Below are 17,982 nucleotides of genomic sequence, written 5' to 3'. Positions count from 1 at the left end.
AAGCATCTCATCAGTTTGTAAAGATATTTTTGAGATGTCTTGATAAAATACTGTCTACAGAAAGGACAGCCTAAGATCAATGCAAAAAAAAAAAAAAACCAACATAAAAAAGACGCAGACTTCAGCTTCCACGCCACCTGGCAGAACTGGGAATCTACTGAAATCTGACTATCTGCAATCGCTGCTTTAACTGTGTACCATGCTCTGAAAGCTGACATGAAACATCCTCTTTGAAATAAAGCATCCGCTGTTACAACCGCCCAATTCAGCAGAGCTTTTCCAGAGAGACCACTGGAATTTATAGGATGTCATCTCGTCATTAAGAAATTGGAAAACGCAACTCTTCATGCTCAGCCCTGTGAAAGATGAGTGTGGATGTTTGTTTTCCTTCTTGATTGCAGAGACACTAAAGCGTATGGATTTTTCTCTTTTTGGATAAAAATACTGAGTACAAATAGAGCACAAAGAGTGAAAACTCAGTCATAGACAATATAAGTGCTGCTTGTAAGCTACTGATGTCAGGATGCCAATACCTCTTTCAACAGATAGAATAAGAATAATTTCATTTATTAGTTTAAATGACATCACCAGGTAGCTGGAAATTCACTGTCAGCTATATGCAAAGCTCTGGAAAAGAAAGCTGTAGCAATGAAAAAATGAAAAACTTCATATCCATAGCAAAGTATGACAAATACAAAGAAATGGTTCAAACATTACATAAAGCAAATCATAGTTTGATTGCTCTTTTAAAGTACATTTAATATATTTGATGTAAAGAATACACTAATTTCTTTTTTACTTATTGCTGAGAAAGGCAAACTGAAATATGTACACAAACCATCAAGCTTTGATGGGCATCTGGAGCCAGCAGTCATGTTTAACAAGGTTTTATTTGCATTTATGCTGTACGCTACTACAAGTTGCTGCCTGTTTAGTTTTTCTATGGTGGCAGCAAATCAAAGCCTTATGGAATAGAGATCTTACTTGTTGCCTGTAAATGTCAGTGGCTCACCGAAAGAGCGAGCCAGTAACACTTGGGAGCTATTAACAAAAGAGATCTTTCCTTTGTTGCATTTAAAAAAATACAAGAAAGGGAACCAAGAGGATTATATATGTATGAAATTGAATGGTATGCGGTCCTACAAAAAACAAGACTGGTAGGAAAAATTCCAGCTTTCTGTTTTTCTTGCTTTATCTCTTTTATACTTTGAGGCATTTTCTTATGAGCTTTGATAGAGAATAAATGCACACAAATCTGACTTATGTGTGCTATTCCATTTTCGGAATAGAGAGAATCTAATATATTTTTACGTAATTTTTGGAACGTGGGGCTAAGAGAGAAACTTTCTGATCTCAGTGGATCCTGAGCTGGTACAGAGTTGTCTTCCTGACTCTAATGGCTGCGTAAAACATTTGTTTCTGAGAAACTGAGATGACACATTTCTCTGTGCTGTGAAAACTGCAGCAATACTCACAGCATTCATAAAACATTAGAGCTATATCTTTCCCTGTCAAACATAACTCTTAGTATCAACTCCCTGTAAAACATAACTCTTAGCATCAAAGGCTGCTGTGAGTCTTCTGCGTGTACAGAAGAAAAATCCATTTCAGAAGCACAAAAGAAGGTATCTCTCTCTTCAGGATTTTTATTTGTAAAAGCCTGATCCTGTAAGCACACCCAGAGCTCTTGCTAGCATCTGACCACTGCCCCGGCTCTGGAGGCATGCTGAGGTGTGTGCTTAAGCAATTCAACTGAACTCGCTTGCATGCTAAATGTTAATTGAGTAAAGTTTAATTGTAAATCAAGGCCTAAGAAGGGAATTTCATGATGGTTTGTACCAGAAGTTTCATGGTGGTTCAAGACGCCCTTTGCACAGTCCTAAGAACTGAAAATGGAGTTGTGAGGAGTTGCTATCATCAACTTAGTTTCTAAAGAAGAGAAGGCTGATGTGACTGTTGCCCCTGTCCATCCTCAACCTGTCAGTCTGTCTGAACCTTTGGCTGATTTCAGCCAAGTCTGACAAAGAGGGAGAGCTGCCGAGCATCTGCAAGACGAGTAAGTTGAGTTTAAAAGAGGAAAGATCCAAAGCCAGGCGTCTTTTCCATTCGGATGTGCACAGGTAGGACTCAGCTCTTACCCATTCCCACAAGCGCTGCCGGCCAGCTGATCGGCACTGCATACAGGCGGACAAACCAGCATATTCATACCTCTAAGGCAGCCACAGCACATGCTGCCTTCTGCCCAGCCAGCCGTGCTGGGATCCGGCAAGGAGCTGAGAGTGCCCTGAAGGCAGGGAGATGATGGGTACAGGGTGAAGTTAAGAAACACTGGAGAAAAAAACAGATTAATTTCATGTGGGACTGCAAATTATTGGTTGGATGGATATGAAAGAAATGAAAGGGCTTGTGGTTATTGTGTACACGGACATAGGTCTCAATGTAAGAAACCTGGGATTTATCACTTTTGGCAGGGCAAAACAACTTGCTTTTTGTACTTTATTTCAATACACAGTTCTTAATACTAATGTATTACTGTATTGTAATTGAAATTGTATCAATTAAAAGCAACGTCCACTTTTCTGAAAGAAAAAAAATACTCGGGAAGTTTCAAGTAAGAAGCAATTCATTAATCATAACCTAGACGTGCAGTTTTTAGCCACACGTCCAAAACAGCAGAGCAGATATGCTGTGTCTGAGGCTGTGGTGAGGGGTTTGCTGTTGTTGCTTCTTACTGGCTATTTACTTCCCAAAACCGAAAGTGGCATCCCTGAGGTGTAGGATGGTCTTTCATCAGTCAACTGCTTTGTGCTGGCTTGTGCATTACTGCGTGTTACACTTGGGTGTTAAGGCTATTTCCTTTCTGGCCTTTGCTCTTTTCATACCAACTACAGACTAGGCTCTGCCACACAACTTCACTCAAGCCCTTCTATTCAAACATCGACCTTGCATCCAGCATTTTTTATATATTCAAAGAAGAGGGGACCTTATTTTCATCCAGAAATGTTTCTGTGTGTAAGGACTATTTGGTGAGTGTATTGGCATGATCATCCCATTCTGTCATCAGGAAACTCCCTGCCTTGCACAAAACAAGTTGTTCATAAATTGCCTCTTCTTCGCAAACGATGCGAGTTTTCCCCTTGAGTTTTAACTACGCAGTTTCTGAGTCCTATGTAGTACTCCTCTCCAACAAGCATTGTCAGACTACGTTCTTATCTTCACCTTTACTGCCCCTTTACCGTGAGCAGTAACCAGATGCAAAAGGCAAACACAGTTCCTTCCCCAGCATCTACGTGTAAGCTCAGACGCAGCAGGTGGAGAGAGACGGGGGCACAAGGGCACAATGGAACAATGGTGGCCAGAGCAATGATTTCAGCATCCCACAGCTGTCCCACCCACCGCAAGGTTTTTCTCGAGGGGGGGATGATGACAAAAGAGAGATTTGAAGAAGACAATGAGAGAGCTTTGCAGATGTTTACAGGGAGCTGCTCCTATATGTGAGAAGCAGCATGGAAGAAAGCACAAAGGTGCTTGTGTGACAACATTAGCAACTGGGTGATGGAGCTGGCATCGCTCATAGCAGCACGGAGCCTGGAGTTGGTATCACGAGGGTTATCTGAGAGGATTTTTGAATGACTGGGTGCACATCAAATACGCATCACCTCTGCCACATTTCACTTTAACCATGTTTTCCTGCCCACTGCTGCCACTGACTCTTTATCAAAATGCCCCCCTGTGTTGTGAACTTATTGTTTCTCAGTAAATGCCATCTGCTTGCCCCTGCTTTTCTTGGAAATGAGATGCGAAACTTCACTGCGGACATCAACAATCTGTTTCACGGGTTCCCAAATTTCTTTACACAATCGTGCCTATCAGTAACAATTTATTTTTTGCCTTCAGACTCCATCTTTGCTTGTGGGTTCTGGCATTTGAATAACAAAAAGTTTAAGCATCAACTTAAATTGGAAATAATTTGGTTTTCAGAATCATCCATGATATACCTCAGTCCCTAGCAGGCTGGTCTACACTTGTTAACAAAAATAAACAAACAAACAAAAAATTTAAATGGAGACAGTGAAGTTATTTGCATACAAATGTTGTGTACTGATAGATATGCAACAGTGCAGTGTTTTGCGGCTGGAAGCCAGCTTTCTGAGGTACATTCAGTTACCGTGCTCAGTATGAGAGATGCTTCAGGCATCTCAGTTATATCGGCGCCAGATATATTCTTTTCCATAAAGTATATCCTGTGAACACCAAAATGGGTTCTTCCAGATCAGTAGTGCTCTTTGAACTTGCTAAACTGCAGCAAAGACAAAAAATAATGCAATTTATTTCCTGCAACCAATGTAGCAGTTGGCTCACTTGGCAGGAGATTACTATAAAGATTTATTCCTTAACATTCCCTCTTTGCCTCTCAGCAGGAGAAAAATTGAAGGCAAAACTTTTAATATTGCAAGACAGCAATGACTGTGCATTATTTCAACAGTATATCAGTGCTGACCTTCATCCTTTACACAAAAAGCATCATATTGGTCATTCACAAAGGGATCGGTTTCAATTTTAACATCAATGGCTTTCACGCTCTGCTGTTTGCTGCCCGTCTTTCTGCATATAATTGTCCTAAAATAAAGAAGAAGAAGAAAAAAATAATCAGAACTCTTCTGGAGTTGCACATGCAGGTGAAATTTGGAGATCTTTTATCACAGTAGTCAGGCTTTAGCCTCAGCTTAACTGTTTAAGAGTTGGCACATAAGCCATTAGCGTGGGAAGATCTATGAAAAAAGCCAAGGGAGAATTAGAAGTAATTGAAAAAAAGGTTTGCTGTAGATCAGTTGCAGGCATAGGAAACAATAAAGAATGTTTATCTTATTATATTCTGTAATACTTCTAAACATCAGACCAAGTCCCAGCATATTTAAAGCCGCATTCTGCTCTCACATTCCAGCAATACATATTCCCACCAATGGCACTTGAATAAAAATGAATAGAAAACTCAGGATTTGGTCTGAAAGATTATAAATTATTAGCATCTTACATTAAAAGAACATTAAGGTTGCATATTTAACTGCTCAAAAGGTACCACAGGCAAGCTCAGAAAATTCATCTTGAGTTCTTGCAAGAAAAAGCTGCTATCAGTTTTATTTTTTACAGTAATTCCACACCTTTGTGTAAACTCCATTTCTTCTGGTTTGGTATTCAGCAGTACCTAATCCATCCTGTTGCCCTTCATAGGCTTGAACAAAGGTAATAAATCTGTATTTGGTTTTACAAGTCTGTAGATGATGACCATAAAGGAAGAGATTACTAATTATCTCTTCTCTCAGCTGTACTGGCTGCTTAAAACTAACAAATAAAAGACAGTTTGTTATAGAAGACACTGGTTTTACTGTTACACTGAAGGTTACAAAGGCTGGGAAAGCGAATTCAGCCCAAATTTTTGCAGCTGGATATTAATGGTGTGGGTTTTATTTTTTGTGGACAGCAGGCTTGTAGAAGTGTTGCACAGTCAGCTATTCTAGTGAAAGCAAGACAAAAATGCTTTCCACAGAGGAATCTTTCCAGTGGAAGAAAATTTTGTATTGTGCAATTGTTGAATTAATTTTGCCATCAGTCCCACACTCAATTTGGAGAATAAAATAAATGTTGATTAACTGGCTGTTCACTGAGCATGGACAAGATCCAGTGGAAACCCAGTATTTGATCATGCACTTAAATACTATATAACAATTGATTTACACAAGTGGAGTGAATTACAATTGCACAGACCATCTTAATTCTGGCATGTGTTAGCTTTTGAGCAGTTAAATATGCAACTTTAATGTTCTTTTAATGTAAACAAACACAAGCAACACGAAACAAGCCATATGGTGGTAGTCACGCATATGTACCAGAATGGTTCCTACCACACTTCTGCTCTGGAAAACAATGTGATGTCACCCCCTACTGAAATCCCCTTTATGATTTCAAATCAAATATGTTTCTTTTGTAAGGATAACACCCCTTGATTTTTTCGGGGGTCACTTGAAGGACAATATTGTCCATAGAAGCTTAAAACCAAGTTCTCTTAGAATTTAATGCATTTAAAGTCTGAGTCCTCTAAGTCAGTAAACAGGCACCTAGATAAAAGTGACTTGATGTGCCAAAGTGAGTTCAGATGACTGGGAAAATCAGGCCATCAATTAGAAAATTTTCATATGTATTCACATATTGTTCCACTAGGTCTTACAAGGCCTAAGGGAATGAAAGAGTTATGCCACCCCCTTCAAAAAGTGACTTACCAACCTTAATATTTCCAAGAATTGCTTACTCACTTAGGTACCCAGATCAGTTATGCCTTGCAACACTAAGTAGCCAGATACTGACATGTCTTTACAAATTTGTGCCTTTTTCCTGTAATTGTGTCCTTAAGATTGCAGATTCTCTTAAAAAAAAAACCCAACACTACATTTTGAAGATTGTTGCCATCATAAAATTCTGGTCTCTGAAAATCAGGCCACATTCCTTTCTATGCTCAATTAAGGAATAAAATTCCTGATACCTGGAAGCCACTTTTGAAAATCTTATCTTGAATTTTTTTATTTCTAATTTCAATTTCTAGCCAATATCTTTTGCTTCTGCCCAAAGCACTGTAATTTCTTTATCATTTCTTCAGGAGACTAAAAAGTTATCTGGGGGTGACACATCCTTGGCATACTCAGGTCATCTCCAAAACAGGATATCTAGCTCACGTGTAAGATTATGTACTTGAACAGCAAATTTTTCTTACTTTTTTTCCAAGTATTGTACAATGAATTACAAGATTGTAGTTGATAGAATATATTGATTAGTTAAGACATTAGTTAACATTAAGATTTTTAAAATGTATTTCTCACTAAACTTTTTTCCTACATGAAGTTTAAAAATTCCTCTTCCAGTCTATTTCTTTTTTTCCTACAACAGACCAGACCCTGGTTAATCTTTTACTTTGGACTTCAATTTGGATTTTTGTCATATTAAAATTGATCTGATTAAAACTGCAAACATTCTAATGCAATTCTTCTCAGATGAAAGAAGTCATATCTTGTAAGCATACAAAAAATAGAAGGAAAAGAAAAAAAGAAAAATCTATTTCATCTCTCCCATTCCTCCTTCTCTGTCAGTAGTTTCCTACCATGAGCTCAATCCTGCAAGCTTTAAACATCTTCAGTAAGCTGTTATTACCACTGCTGAAAGGAGCTTCAAGAGTGCTCAGCATCTCTCAGTAGTGGGTCTAGCGATCAGACGTGCAACATCTTTGGCATAGAAGTAGTCTCTTTGCAGTCAGCAGGACTCCAGGTATGAGTAAAAATATTCAATAATAGTCTCTTTTCTCTGAGTTCTTGAGCGTGGGTATATGTTTCCTTAAAATGCTAGTTTTTCATCTATAATTATAGGTTAAATACATAGGTACACTTTTGTCTCAGTTCTAAAAGGTAGGTTTTGATGCTTTTAACTTCATTAAACTTTTCATTTGAGGACCAAAAAGTGTCTATAAATTTAGAATTCAACATATTTTAAAATTTCTTCCGCAGCAGCATTGCCATGCTGAAATAAGAAACAAAAAAATCGTACATTTTTCCTACTCTTTCCAGAACCCTGCTGAGAGGTTGTGGAAATGTGTCACCTCTTTCGTCTCTTTACTATTTTGAATTGTTGCACTGGGGAATGCACCATGGTTCACAGAATGCCACAAAGTTTATACTTTTTTTAGGGATGCATCCATCTACCCAGCCATTCAGAAGAAAGTAGTCATGCAGGGAACTTTAATTCTACTTATTGCTACTTTCACGTAATAATTGAACTTAAACTTTCACAGACTTGCTCATTACTCATCCTTTTAGGATACACTGTAATCTGATGCTTAGAGCAGTGCAATGCATAATTTTGTACCTTGTATTTAATAAATAGATGCAATTTTATTTTTCCTTCTGTGGAGATCTCTTATGAAAGCAGACATGCTCAGAAGGAACATACTGAGTTCAGACCACAGATCATCCATAATAATCCTCTATATTTACTACATATCTGCTTGAAACATCCATGCATCCCTGAAAATTACCCTTATACTGCCATGAACTCTGAAAAACTCTCCCTCACAATCAAAGCACAAAAATCAATCAATCACAGACACTATTGCTATAGAGCTATAGACAATATAAGTACCATATACTATCAGTAAGGTAAAAATAGCTGGGAAAGGAGGGGGTTTAGTGGTGTTGACAACAGCCCCTGCTCTCTGATGGAAAGTGGGAGGGTGCCTGATGGTGTTTCCTTTTGTTTCTCGACAAGCCAAGCCAAAAGCTACTGAGAATCTTCTCAGTCCACTGCTACCCAGCCTAGAAGGACAACCTGCTTCATGATGCCTCTTCTCATCTCAAGTGAGAAAGCAAGAAACCACAGACACTCTGCACTGCATTGAACCTCAGCTCAATTTCTGCTGTACAATTCATCCAACTAAGAACAGTTAAGAGTCCTTCCCCTGTACCTACCCCGATAAAAAGATCAGAGGTTGGCCAAGCTGATCATTGTTTTCCTGGGTCATGACTCAGATATCGCACTTATCACGTGTGTGCATAAGGAGAAAATTTAATATATAGCACAATAAGGTATGAACCAGAGTTCCTACAAGCCTTCCACTTACTCTCGCGCTGGTTACATTTTTTCTAATCTATTAACTAACCAATGAGTAACTGGCACTGTTACATTCCTCTGTTTAAAGAAGGAAACAGCAGAAAAAGCTGGCATGAACAGTATTTATTGCACAATATGCCATAATACGCCATTATGTAATATATATTATTAAATATATCATAATGATATACTTGAGCCATAGTAATGATACTTAATTTTATATATTGTATATATGCAGGTATAATAAAGATTTATATAATAAACACATAATATTTATATATAAATTATAAATTCTGTTTATAGTAGTATCCACTGGTATTTCTACTTTCTAAGATAATTACACAGCAATTTTGTAATACTTGAAAATTTTTCAGTAAACCCAAGTTAAAACATATGGAGTTAACAGCTGAGTTTATATGACATAACATGATCCATCAGCACAGAAACCAGTAGGTGGGACTGGGATGTTTTGCAGTCACTACTTTATCTGCCAATTGATTGCAAGTTTTGTAGTCTTAGTCAATAAATGCACTGAACTGAGTCAGAATGGTCTTATGACATTTATTCATAGCAGTATGAACTTGCATATGAATATATTCAACTTGGAAGAACATCGTCAACAATATGTTAGCTGAGGTACTGTGAAAGTCTGGTTCATAACGTAATATAACTGTAACAAACCTTCTCCTAATTAGAAAGTTAAAAGCTTCATCACTTTTCTTAGTCAAGACAAATCTTTAACATCCTGTGCTAATTTTTTTCATGGGTCAGCTTTACCACTTGTGTTTCAGTAACTAGGTGAGAGAAAAAAAAAATCAGTAGTCTGGAAGCCAAACGAGAGGATTTTTATTCTTAGTCTTTCCCTTCTGTAGTTTGGGAAACTGCAAATTATAAAGCTGGCTCTGATGAGGAATAAAATATAAATGACATGTTCACGATTACCAAAGGGAAGAAAATTTCCCTGAAAAGTCATGAAGGGGAGCACAGGTGGGCCTTGGAAAGTCCATTGACTGGGAACTATAGAGGCTAATTTTGGCTGGATGTGACCCAAAGAAAGCAGCTGCTAAGTGTGACATGAAGACATTCCAACAGCAATACTGCCACTGGAAATGTCAAAAGGAGGTCTTACCAAGGCAGAACCAATATCCTTTAGATTCTTAAAAATATACACCAAAATGCAGTCTTTTGTGCTTAAAATTGTACATATGACTACTGAAATAGTAAGGCCTCTGTTCATTAAATAAATATGGCCCATTCATGCAGATTTTCATACTGTAGCCTAGTATGAAAGGTTTTATATAGCCATTTTACTATAATATCACTATGTACATATAATTTGAGCATTCTTAGTGCACGTAGAGGAGAATCGTGTTGCTTCCCGGCTTGGACTAGCTGGGTGCTCAAAGACACAGCAAGTGTCACTAGAAAGTTGGTGTTACCCAATTTCATTTTATGGGCTCCGATTTAATCCACGGCTTTCATAACAGTTGTTATTGATTAGTCACCAAAGGGTTTAAAAAAAAAAAACGCAAAAATATTTGCTGAGCGCTATTAATTTACAAAGAAGTTCAATTCTCAGACAAAAGGCTTTCAGATAGGACTAAACATTACAGAGACTGTAAAAAAGGGAAAATATGTGGGGTTCTTTTGAAAATTAGAACATCAACCCCATTAAAACTAACTGGCAAGTTAAAATCTTGGTATTAGTTGTTCTTGTTCATTTGCCAAGAGCAAGTACGTTCCCCTTCTGCCTTCATTTTGCTAGGCTAAACAAACTGATCACTTTTAATCACTTCTGATAAGAGAGGTGCTTTCTTAGACTGATCCTAGTCTGAGTTTATCCCTTCTGAGCTTGAACACCAAGAATTACATTGCACCGTTGCAGGTGGTGTCTCACCGGTGCCTTGTTCAAGCCCTTCAGTACTGCCCTCTCTCTCCTGGAAGAGCTGCTGATGTCTTTTAGGAGGACTGCATTTCCTTTTTTCACAAATTTTATGTACATATGTCAGTTATTTTATTTTACAACAGGCTCACTGCCATCCTGTGTTCTGTAAATACACCCAGCTCTTTCTCCTGCTCTGCCTTTTCCAGCTGAACTGCTAGCTTAAGGCAGACATTCCTATTAGTCTTCACATAGTACTGTTATATTTCACCCCATTTCTATTACTCCATCTCTGAAGTCAGGCTTACCTTCCTGTTCAATATTGTGATTTTCCTTGGTCTTATCAATGAGTTCTAACCTTCTGGCATTAACTAAATTCACTAGCATACCCCTACCTTTTCTGCCCAAGTTCGCTAAAGTTTTGCTAAAGCCCTCGAAGTTTGTTAAAAAAAAACCTCCCAGTAAAAATACAATTTAAGTGTGAGTCCCAGTTAAGTAAATGGCTACTCTGAGGACTGTCAAGCGACATTTTAGCAGATGGTGTTTTGCATGTTTGTCCTAGAAAATACATGAAAAATTTATTTTCTTTTGTATGGTGCTTTTCCTGAGAAAGTATATTTTCTAAAAAATTCTTCAATTATTGGGCTGCCTGTTTTACAAGAACTGTGGCTGTCATACTTTGCCCATGCTGTCTTCCCAGGTTGTGCCAAGAAAAGATTTTCATCCCCCCCAAAGATGATGCAAAGTGTCTCGTGTCCACACTGCTCGGTGATATTATTCCTTGGAGTAAACTGGCCATGTCCATACATTAAACTCGAGTCTCTTGACTGAGCTTCATGTAGAAACCCCTATTCCTGAAACACAACTACTTTGTTTTTTCTCTGTAGGAGACTTTCTGAGATGATTGACAAGAAACAATGAGAAGACAAATTCATCTTCTAGCAGAGCATGACAACAGCTGTGGGCTGTGGGACTACAGTTTGTGACATGAAGGCATTTCAGAGTGCAAGACCTCCTCAGACAGTTTCATAACCAATTTTAGCATTTTGAATTGGACCATGTCCTGTCAGCTATGTCTGGATTTTTCTCTTGAAGGGAATTAATTGACTCACCTCACAGACATCTGGGAGCACAGTCATATGCATTATCATCAGGCAGCAGAGCACAGCCTTGAAATAAAACAAAGAGCTTGCCACATTGACATACCATTAGGACTGCTTCTCTGCAAATAAGCAAGTGGATGTGTTATAGCATGTACACCTGGATAGATTTCATGGGGCCCACAAGTCCAAGGGTCTACACACACAGATGAGAGGACTGGCATGGGTTAGCGATTGACCCTTATTTCATTCCCTGGATATTGCTTTTTTCTTTCCCAAGAAATGTGCTGTTATTACCCTACTGCCAGGTGCTGGGCAAGTCCCACGCAGTAGGCAGAAAAAGAAGTAGGTAGTCTTGTGAAATGTCATTTCTGAGTCTTATTATTACATTTCCCACTGGTGCCATCTGCAGTGAGGGCCCTGTTGTGTTTGACACTGTAGAAGCATTCAATAGGAGTCAGCGCAAAACCCGAAGAGCTAACAAAAGGAAGGAAAAATAGAGATGAAGTAATTTTCCTAGCAGCAAACATCTGGTCTGTGGTCAGCCAAGAAAAGAACCCCAGTCTTCTGACTCCCACAGCAAGGCTTATTCTAGCTGACTGTGCTTGCTCACTCCAGAGTTATCCCCTCTGAGATAAATCCTCCAGGGACTGGGTAGGAACCAGCCCAGGGCAATTTCATGCAAAGGAACAGGTTGACAGCCCTGTAGGAGGTCTATTATGGAACAGAAAGCCTATGCAGAGCTTCACAGCCCTTATAGAAGGGATACATGGCTTCATTCTTTTGTAGACAAATAAGGAACAGGGTAGGGAATAGGAGAGCTTCAGCCTTTCAGTCCTAGAAAAGTGACGGAAATGAGTAAATTTGCTATGAATGTCTTAATACAAGCTGTTGAGGATGTTTACAATTCTCAAATAAATAGCTGCTTTCTACTATTCTTTGCACAGGGCTGGTCACAAGAAAAATTGTGTCGTTCGTTTTCCAAATTTCAAAAACCCCAGAAATGAACATAAGACCCTACAGAACACGCTGCCCAGCGCTGGAGGACTTGACACAGGGCTTTCCAGTACAACATCTGAATTCAAAAGATAGCAGTGAGAGGCCTTCAAAAAACTCTGCCACCTTTTTTCATTTATATTCTGGCAGATCACTTGCTGGTTTTACTGACTCACTTGTCTGACATGCAAATAAGTCATAAGAGTGTCATTTTAGTATAAATAGCTATTAGGGCTCATCTGACAAACGAGACCTGCCTAACGACATTTCATTTCCTGACATGTAACAATGTGTAATGCTTTATAAGTTACATATTTCAGGACTGACTTGTAAATGGTTTACTTCTGGGCTGCTAGAAGAAGTTACCCCTTATCCTCTTACCCCTATCTATTTGTCAGTGGCTCTTCTCTAAAAGTTTCCAAGCCCTCGGACCTGCCAGCGATAGCCCTGAACTCTGAATTGGGTTGGTCTGAACAACTGAAAGTGGAAGACAAAAACATCCCCTTATGCTTGTGAAAGAGGTTCTGACCCAGGCTGCTCAAACCACAGCCCTACCAAGTTTATCATCTCTTTGGATTTGCTGGCAGGGAACTATTTGTTTAAGCAATTGCCATCCTACATCAGTTGAAGTGAATCATATTTCTTGAGACCTGCTGCTTGGACTAGCCCGGTTTGCAGGGATTGCAGTGGGTTAGAGAACACAAGGTGAACATCTCCACCAATTGGTGTCTTCTTCCACCGGCATCACTCTCTGCAGAATGATGGTTTTTAACATCCAAACCAGTAGCTGGTTGCCCACCCTGCTCACTTCTGGCTTACAATAGACAAGAGATGAGCACCTCTACGAGCACAGCTGAGGAGGCAACAGTCACCGCAGTGGGTCAGTAAGAAGCAGGTTGGAGTGAGCTGGGCTGCAATGACCTGGTTGGATCCAACAGAGGATGTCCCATTTGGATGTCCCAAAATCTTTGCATACTTACATATGGATCGATATTTACATACAGGTCACCAGAAATTTGACAGTTGCCCAAAGAGGGCCAGTTCTTCAGATCGAATTCTCCTCTTTGCCCATATAAGAGGTATAGCCCAGAGAGTGGGCAATATAAACATGCTCATGCTGACTTAGTAATGTGCCTCAGTCATAACAGGAGAAACTCCCATGGGTTTCCAGGCCTTGATTTGGCTGTAAAAATAAGGACACAACAGCCAACAGCGATGGATATATTTACTAGGAGTGGGATTGTAATTATTCACTAAGACCATAAAATAGCCATCAGAAGTGAACAAGTCATTGACTTGTGCACTGGAAAATTGATCTAGAGGTGAAAAAGTCCTTACATCTCTGCTAGAGCTCATGTTCAGTTTTAAGCCTATGTAGTGGAAGGAGGACTGAAGTGTGTCAGAAAATCTCCAACACTATAATGTCTTCACTCACATAATTTGTTTGTGTTTACTTCTATTGCCAATGTCTAATCCATTTTTCCTTGAGGGAAAGATTAAGATACTTTCCAGGCACCAAATAAATAAAACAAACTGCATTCTTCCTGAAATTAGGAACTTCTTTTATCATGTTCCCTCCTATTCATCTCCTTTCTGATGTACGTGGTCCAAGAGGAAATGGGAGAATATTAGACTAAAGCTCTGTGATCTGCACTGGACGCCAGTCAGCTGCTGGGAGGAATCCAGGGTTTTAGAGCCAACCTATAAAGTCCTGAATGGATTTGGACCTGGCAAACATGGGGAGGTCACTTCTCCCCCTAGGCCACGCCATCACATTCGAAGATGTGGAGGTCCATCAAGATGAATAACAGTGAAGCGTCCTTTATTTTGGAAATAATTTTCCCTAGTTCTGTAACCTTCTGAGCATGCTGTGAAGCTTGTTTTCCCCTCTCCATGTTAAATCAGTTGAGGAGAGTGTGAACTGAGGTTTTTCTATTTAGCAGCTATCCTTTACCCTTGCTATCATGTTTCTATTTATCAATTAAATGCCCAAAGTATTGAATAGGTACCCACAGATATATTTTTTAAATTAGCTAATTAATTTAGTAAAATATTTTAAGTCCCTTCTTAATTGCTTTTCCATGCCTTTAATAATTCTTGAGCCCTTTTTTGAGCCTCTTTTAGTACCTTTCTTAAGATGTGGTAACAATAATATGTATAATATTCCAAACGAGGCTGTTACACTGACCTATATGTGTGTATATATATACGTATATATTTTTCATATTCTCCATTCCATTCCATAAGCACTTTAGCAACTTGTTTGTTTGTTTGTTTGTTTGTTTTTACTACAGCTGCAGTTTGACAGAGGTTTTCTTTGTGCTGTCCATAGCAATGTCCTCATATCTTTCCTGGGCTGACAGAGGTAGCTCCAGCGCCTGCAGTAATTAACTGAGGATCTCTCAGGACTAACTAGTGCTTACACAAAAAAGGGACAGTTTCTTCTCCTACCCATCATCACTTCCTACTTCCATAATACAGAGGCTGTATAAAAGAACCTGTACAACAAATTTGCCACGCACTTCTCAGAGATGGATAGTTTTCCTGGCTCTTCAGCCTCCATGACATCTCAGCAACTGGCTTAGGAAAAAAAAAATTTAGGCTTTAGATCACTGTCTTATATCCTGAGAGATTTCTGGAATTTTTTTTAATGACCAAAAGTACACACAAACACATTTTCAAACAATTTTTCACCTGAAAAAAAGATCACCGGAACTAGTTGCTTTTGCTTGAAGTTGTTTAAATATCACTTTTCATTAATAGTAGCAATTTTCTCTCCTTTGGAAACTTTATCACCAAAAATACACAAACACCAATGCTTACTTAAATAACTGGTAACTGTGAAAAAATCCAATAACACACTAAAGTTTGAGAACTTGGAAAAAATATCTTGATAAACAAAACTTTATCACTGTTGAACATTGAGAGTAGATTAGATATTATCCTCTAACTCATGAGAACTTTGTAAAGCACCTCAAGGGAATGAACATATGTGTTACACTAAGGCTGTGGCTGGTAAGCCTGCTGAAGGGAAGATTCAAGAGAGAGGGCTTCAGACCCACTCATGCTCCTTCTGGGCAATTCCTGTACAGTTCCAGCTTCAGTGACAGAAGACATTTATGTCAACCCTCAGCTCCTCCATTTTGCCTTTTTTAAAATTGAGTTTTCTGTGATTTGGTCTCTTCAACAAATATGAAGCCTGTCTACCTGTACCTGAGGCATGCTGTTAAGCCTTTCATTTTGGAAGTGGCTGGTCGTTTGCGATGTGGGTGCTTGGCCCAGTGCAGTGCCACATAGCTAGACCTGTGCAAGACTGGAATCGACCTGAGTTAGCTTGGGTTCAGCAACCCCTCATCAGCCACGGCAAAGTGGCGTGGTGACAGGGCCATGCTGCTTCTGGCACACAGGAGCACCTATGCGGACATAGGTTCTCAAATTCTTAAATTTCACTGAAAGTCATTTGGACTTCTGGAGTACTCACGAAGGCTAACTTTAGCCTCCTGAAGCTGTGATCAACAGAGGGAAGCAGTTTCCTCCACAGGACACTTCTACGTTCCTGCCTTGAACTGGCCTCTACAGAGGGAACGATGCTTCCCGGAGAGGCTGTGGCAGGCCAGCACATCTGGAAACACTGTCTGTAATGCGAGGCAAAGCTCAGCCTAGTGCCATGTCGAGTCACCTGAGCTACCTCAAATAATACCATTCAGCACACCGAGTGACAGTATTCAGCTCCTTGGTGAGCTTTCTCGACAAACTCTCTACCACGTGTGCATTATCATATCTAAGTACACCTAAAAGTCATACCTATTTGAACGTGCCTATAGTCTATTCAGACACGCGTAAATACCTGAGACAGATATGTGGTTTCCATGAGCAGCTCAGCAAACTGAGCTCAGTGTCCACAGCCTGAAAGCTCCTTTAGGGCTCAGCACCCCTCTACAGGCCAGGTGGAAAGGAACCACAATAACATAATGCAGGAGGAAAGACGAAAAGGAAATCACTTCAGATCTGTGAAATACATGATCTGAGACTGATAAATATTTGTGCCCCTGCAATATTAGCTGTACAAAATTGATTTAGTGGGGAGAGTGGCATATCAACTGTATGTCATGGTGCTTGAATTGTGGCCAGTGTTTTTCAGTAATATTCTTAGTCAAGGAGAAAAACTTGCTCGACAGCTGTCATTCATACTTCTCAGGAAGGGTTATGCTGTTGTCCTTACCCGGTGGAGCCACCAGCGAGCCATCCCGTGGTGCAGCCAGCAAAAGAACAGTCCAGAATAGCCCTTTTCAGTTCTTCTGCAGTTGCTAAGCGAGCATTCAGGTCAACACAAGCTTTCTCAGCTCCAGCTAAATCCAGACCCTGAGAGTTGTTCTTGGACTCAAGTGTAAACACTTTCCCTGCAGCACCAAGAAAGGACACGTCACTCGTCATAGTATTGTATTCAATACATATTCAACAAAAATATTGCAAATTATCACCAAATAAAGTCTTCTCGCTTTTACTAAGTTCATTTTAATGTGCAACCTACTTCTTGGAATGAGTAATTTTATCAACACTGTAAATACCCTTGTCTTAGCTTTTCTTTTAGTTTTATTCATCAACAGAAAAACAAGTATGGCTAAGCCCCTATTCGTTCCCAGCCCAGCCCATATGAGAAGGTTGTCTTGCCTCTATAGGTCTGTGCTTAAGATCTGAAGAGAGAAAGCACAACACTCTCTCATATGCACATATATAGTCAGAGTCAGAACATCTCCTGTAGGCTATAATGCTGGAATTCATTACTAAGCATATTACAGTTACATTTATAACAACTACATCTATAAAGTAAGCACAAATCTAAAAGCCAGTATTGCAACTCACTCTTCCACATCAGAAATATATTTATACTTATTCTCTAAAATCAAAATTGCGTAATTCTACAGCAACTTGTGCTAAATGCTGCTGCAAAGCCACTTTGTTTTCATATCTTTCTGGAAAGACAGAGGGATTTTTTTTTTCTTAATGGGAGGCTTTCTCGAATGAGCCTGAGAACATATTTAGCATAAAAATTTCTTGTGTTATTCTTATTTTCAGTTCAGTTTATTTTACTTTAATTTATCTAACACTGTGAAAGCTGCAAGGGTGAAAGTTAGAGGTTTTGGCGACTGGGAACAGGGCAGTTGGGGTTTTGGCAATAAAGCTTCAGAAGTTACTGGGTTATGGAATAAACATATTAGCTGGATGCCCCCAGCAAAAGAAATAGACGATGAGATAGCTTACAGTGCTGATGTTTAAATAGCCACAAGTGTCTCCTTTCTGAAGGTAACATCCCTCAGAACACCTTCTAAATTTCAAAGGTACAGATTTAGGTTG

General features: G+C 39.3%; 1 protein-coding gene across 1 annotated transcript in view; it reads right to left on the bottom strand.

Moving 5' to 3' along the window:
• SUSD5 (sushi domain containing 5) overlaps positions 1-17,982 on the bottom strand; it is a gene marked incomplete at both ends in the record, with an annotated part of 40,749 nt that overhangs the window by 15,348 nt on the left and 7,419 nt on the right. The window contains 2 exons of the mRNA XM_082315297.1: positions 4,502-4,620; positions 16,850-17,027. Coding sequence (XP_082171423.1) covers positions 4,502-4,620; positions 16,850-17,027 — 297 coding nt within the window. The remainder of the gene's footprint in view (positions 1-4,501; positions 4,621-16,849; positions 17,028-17,982) is intronic.

The sequence above is a fragment of the Platalea leucorodia genome (genome assembly GCF_965183815.1).
Source record: "Platalea leucorodia genome assembly, chromosome: 1".
Lineage (NCBI taxonomy): Eukaryota > Metazoa > Chordata > Aves > Pelecaniformes > Threskiornithidae > Platalea > Platalea leucorodia.
Note: the sequence above shows the minus strand (reverse complement) of the source record. Positions and strands in the feature narration are given on the sequence as shown.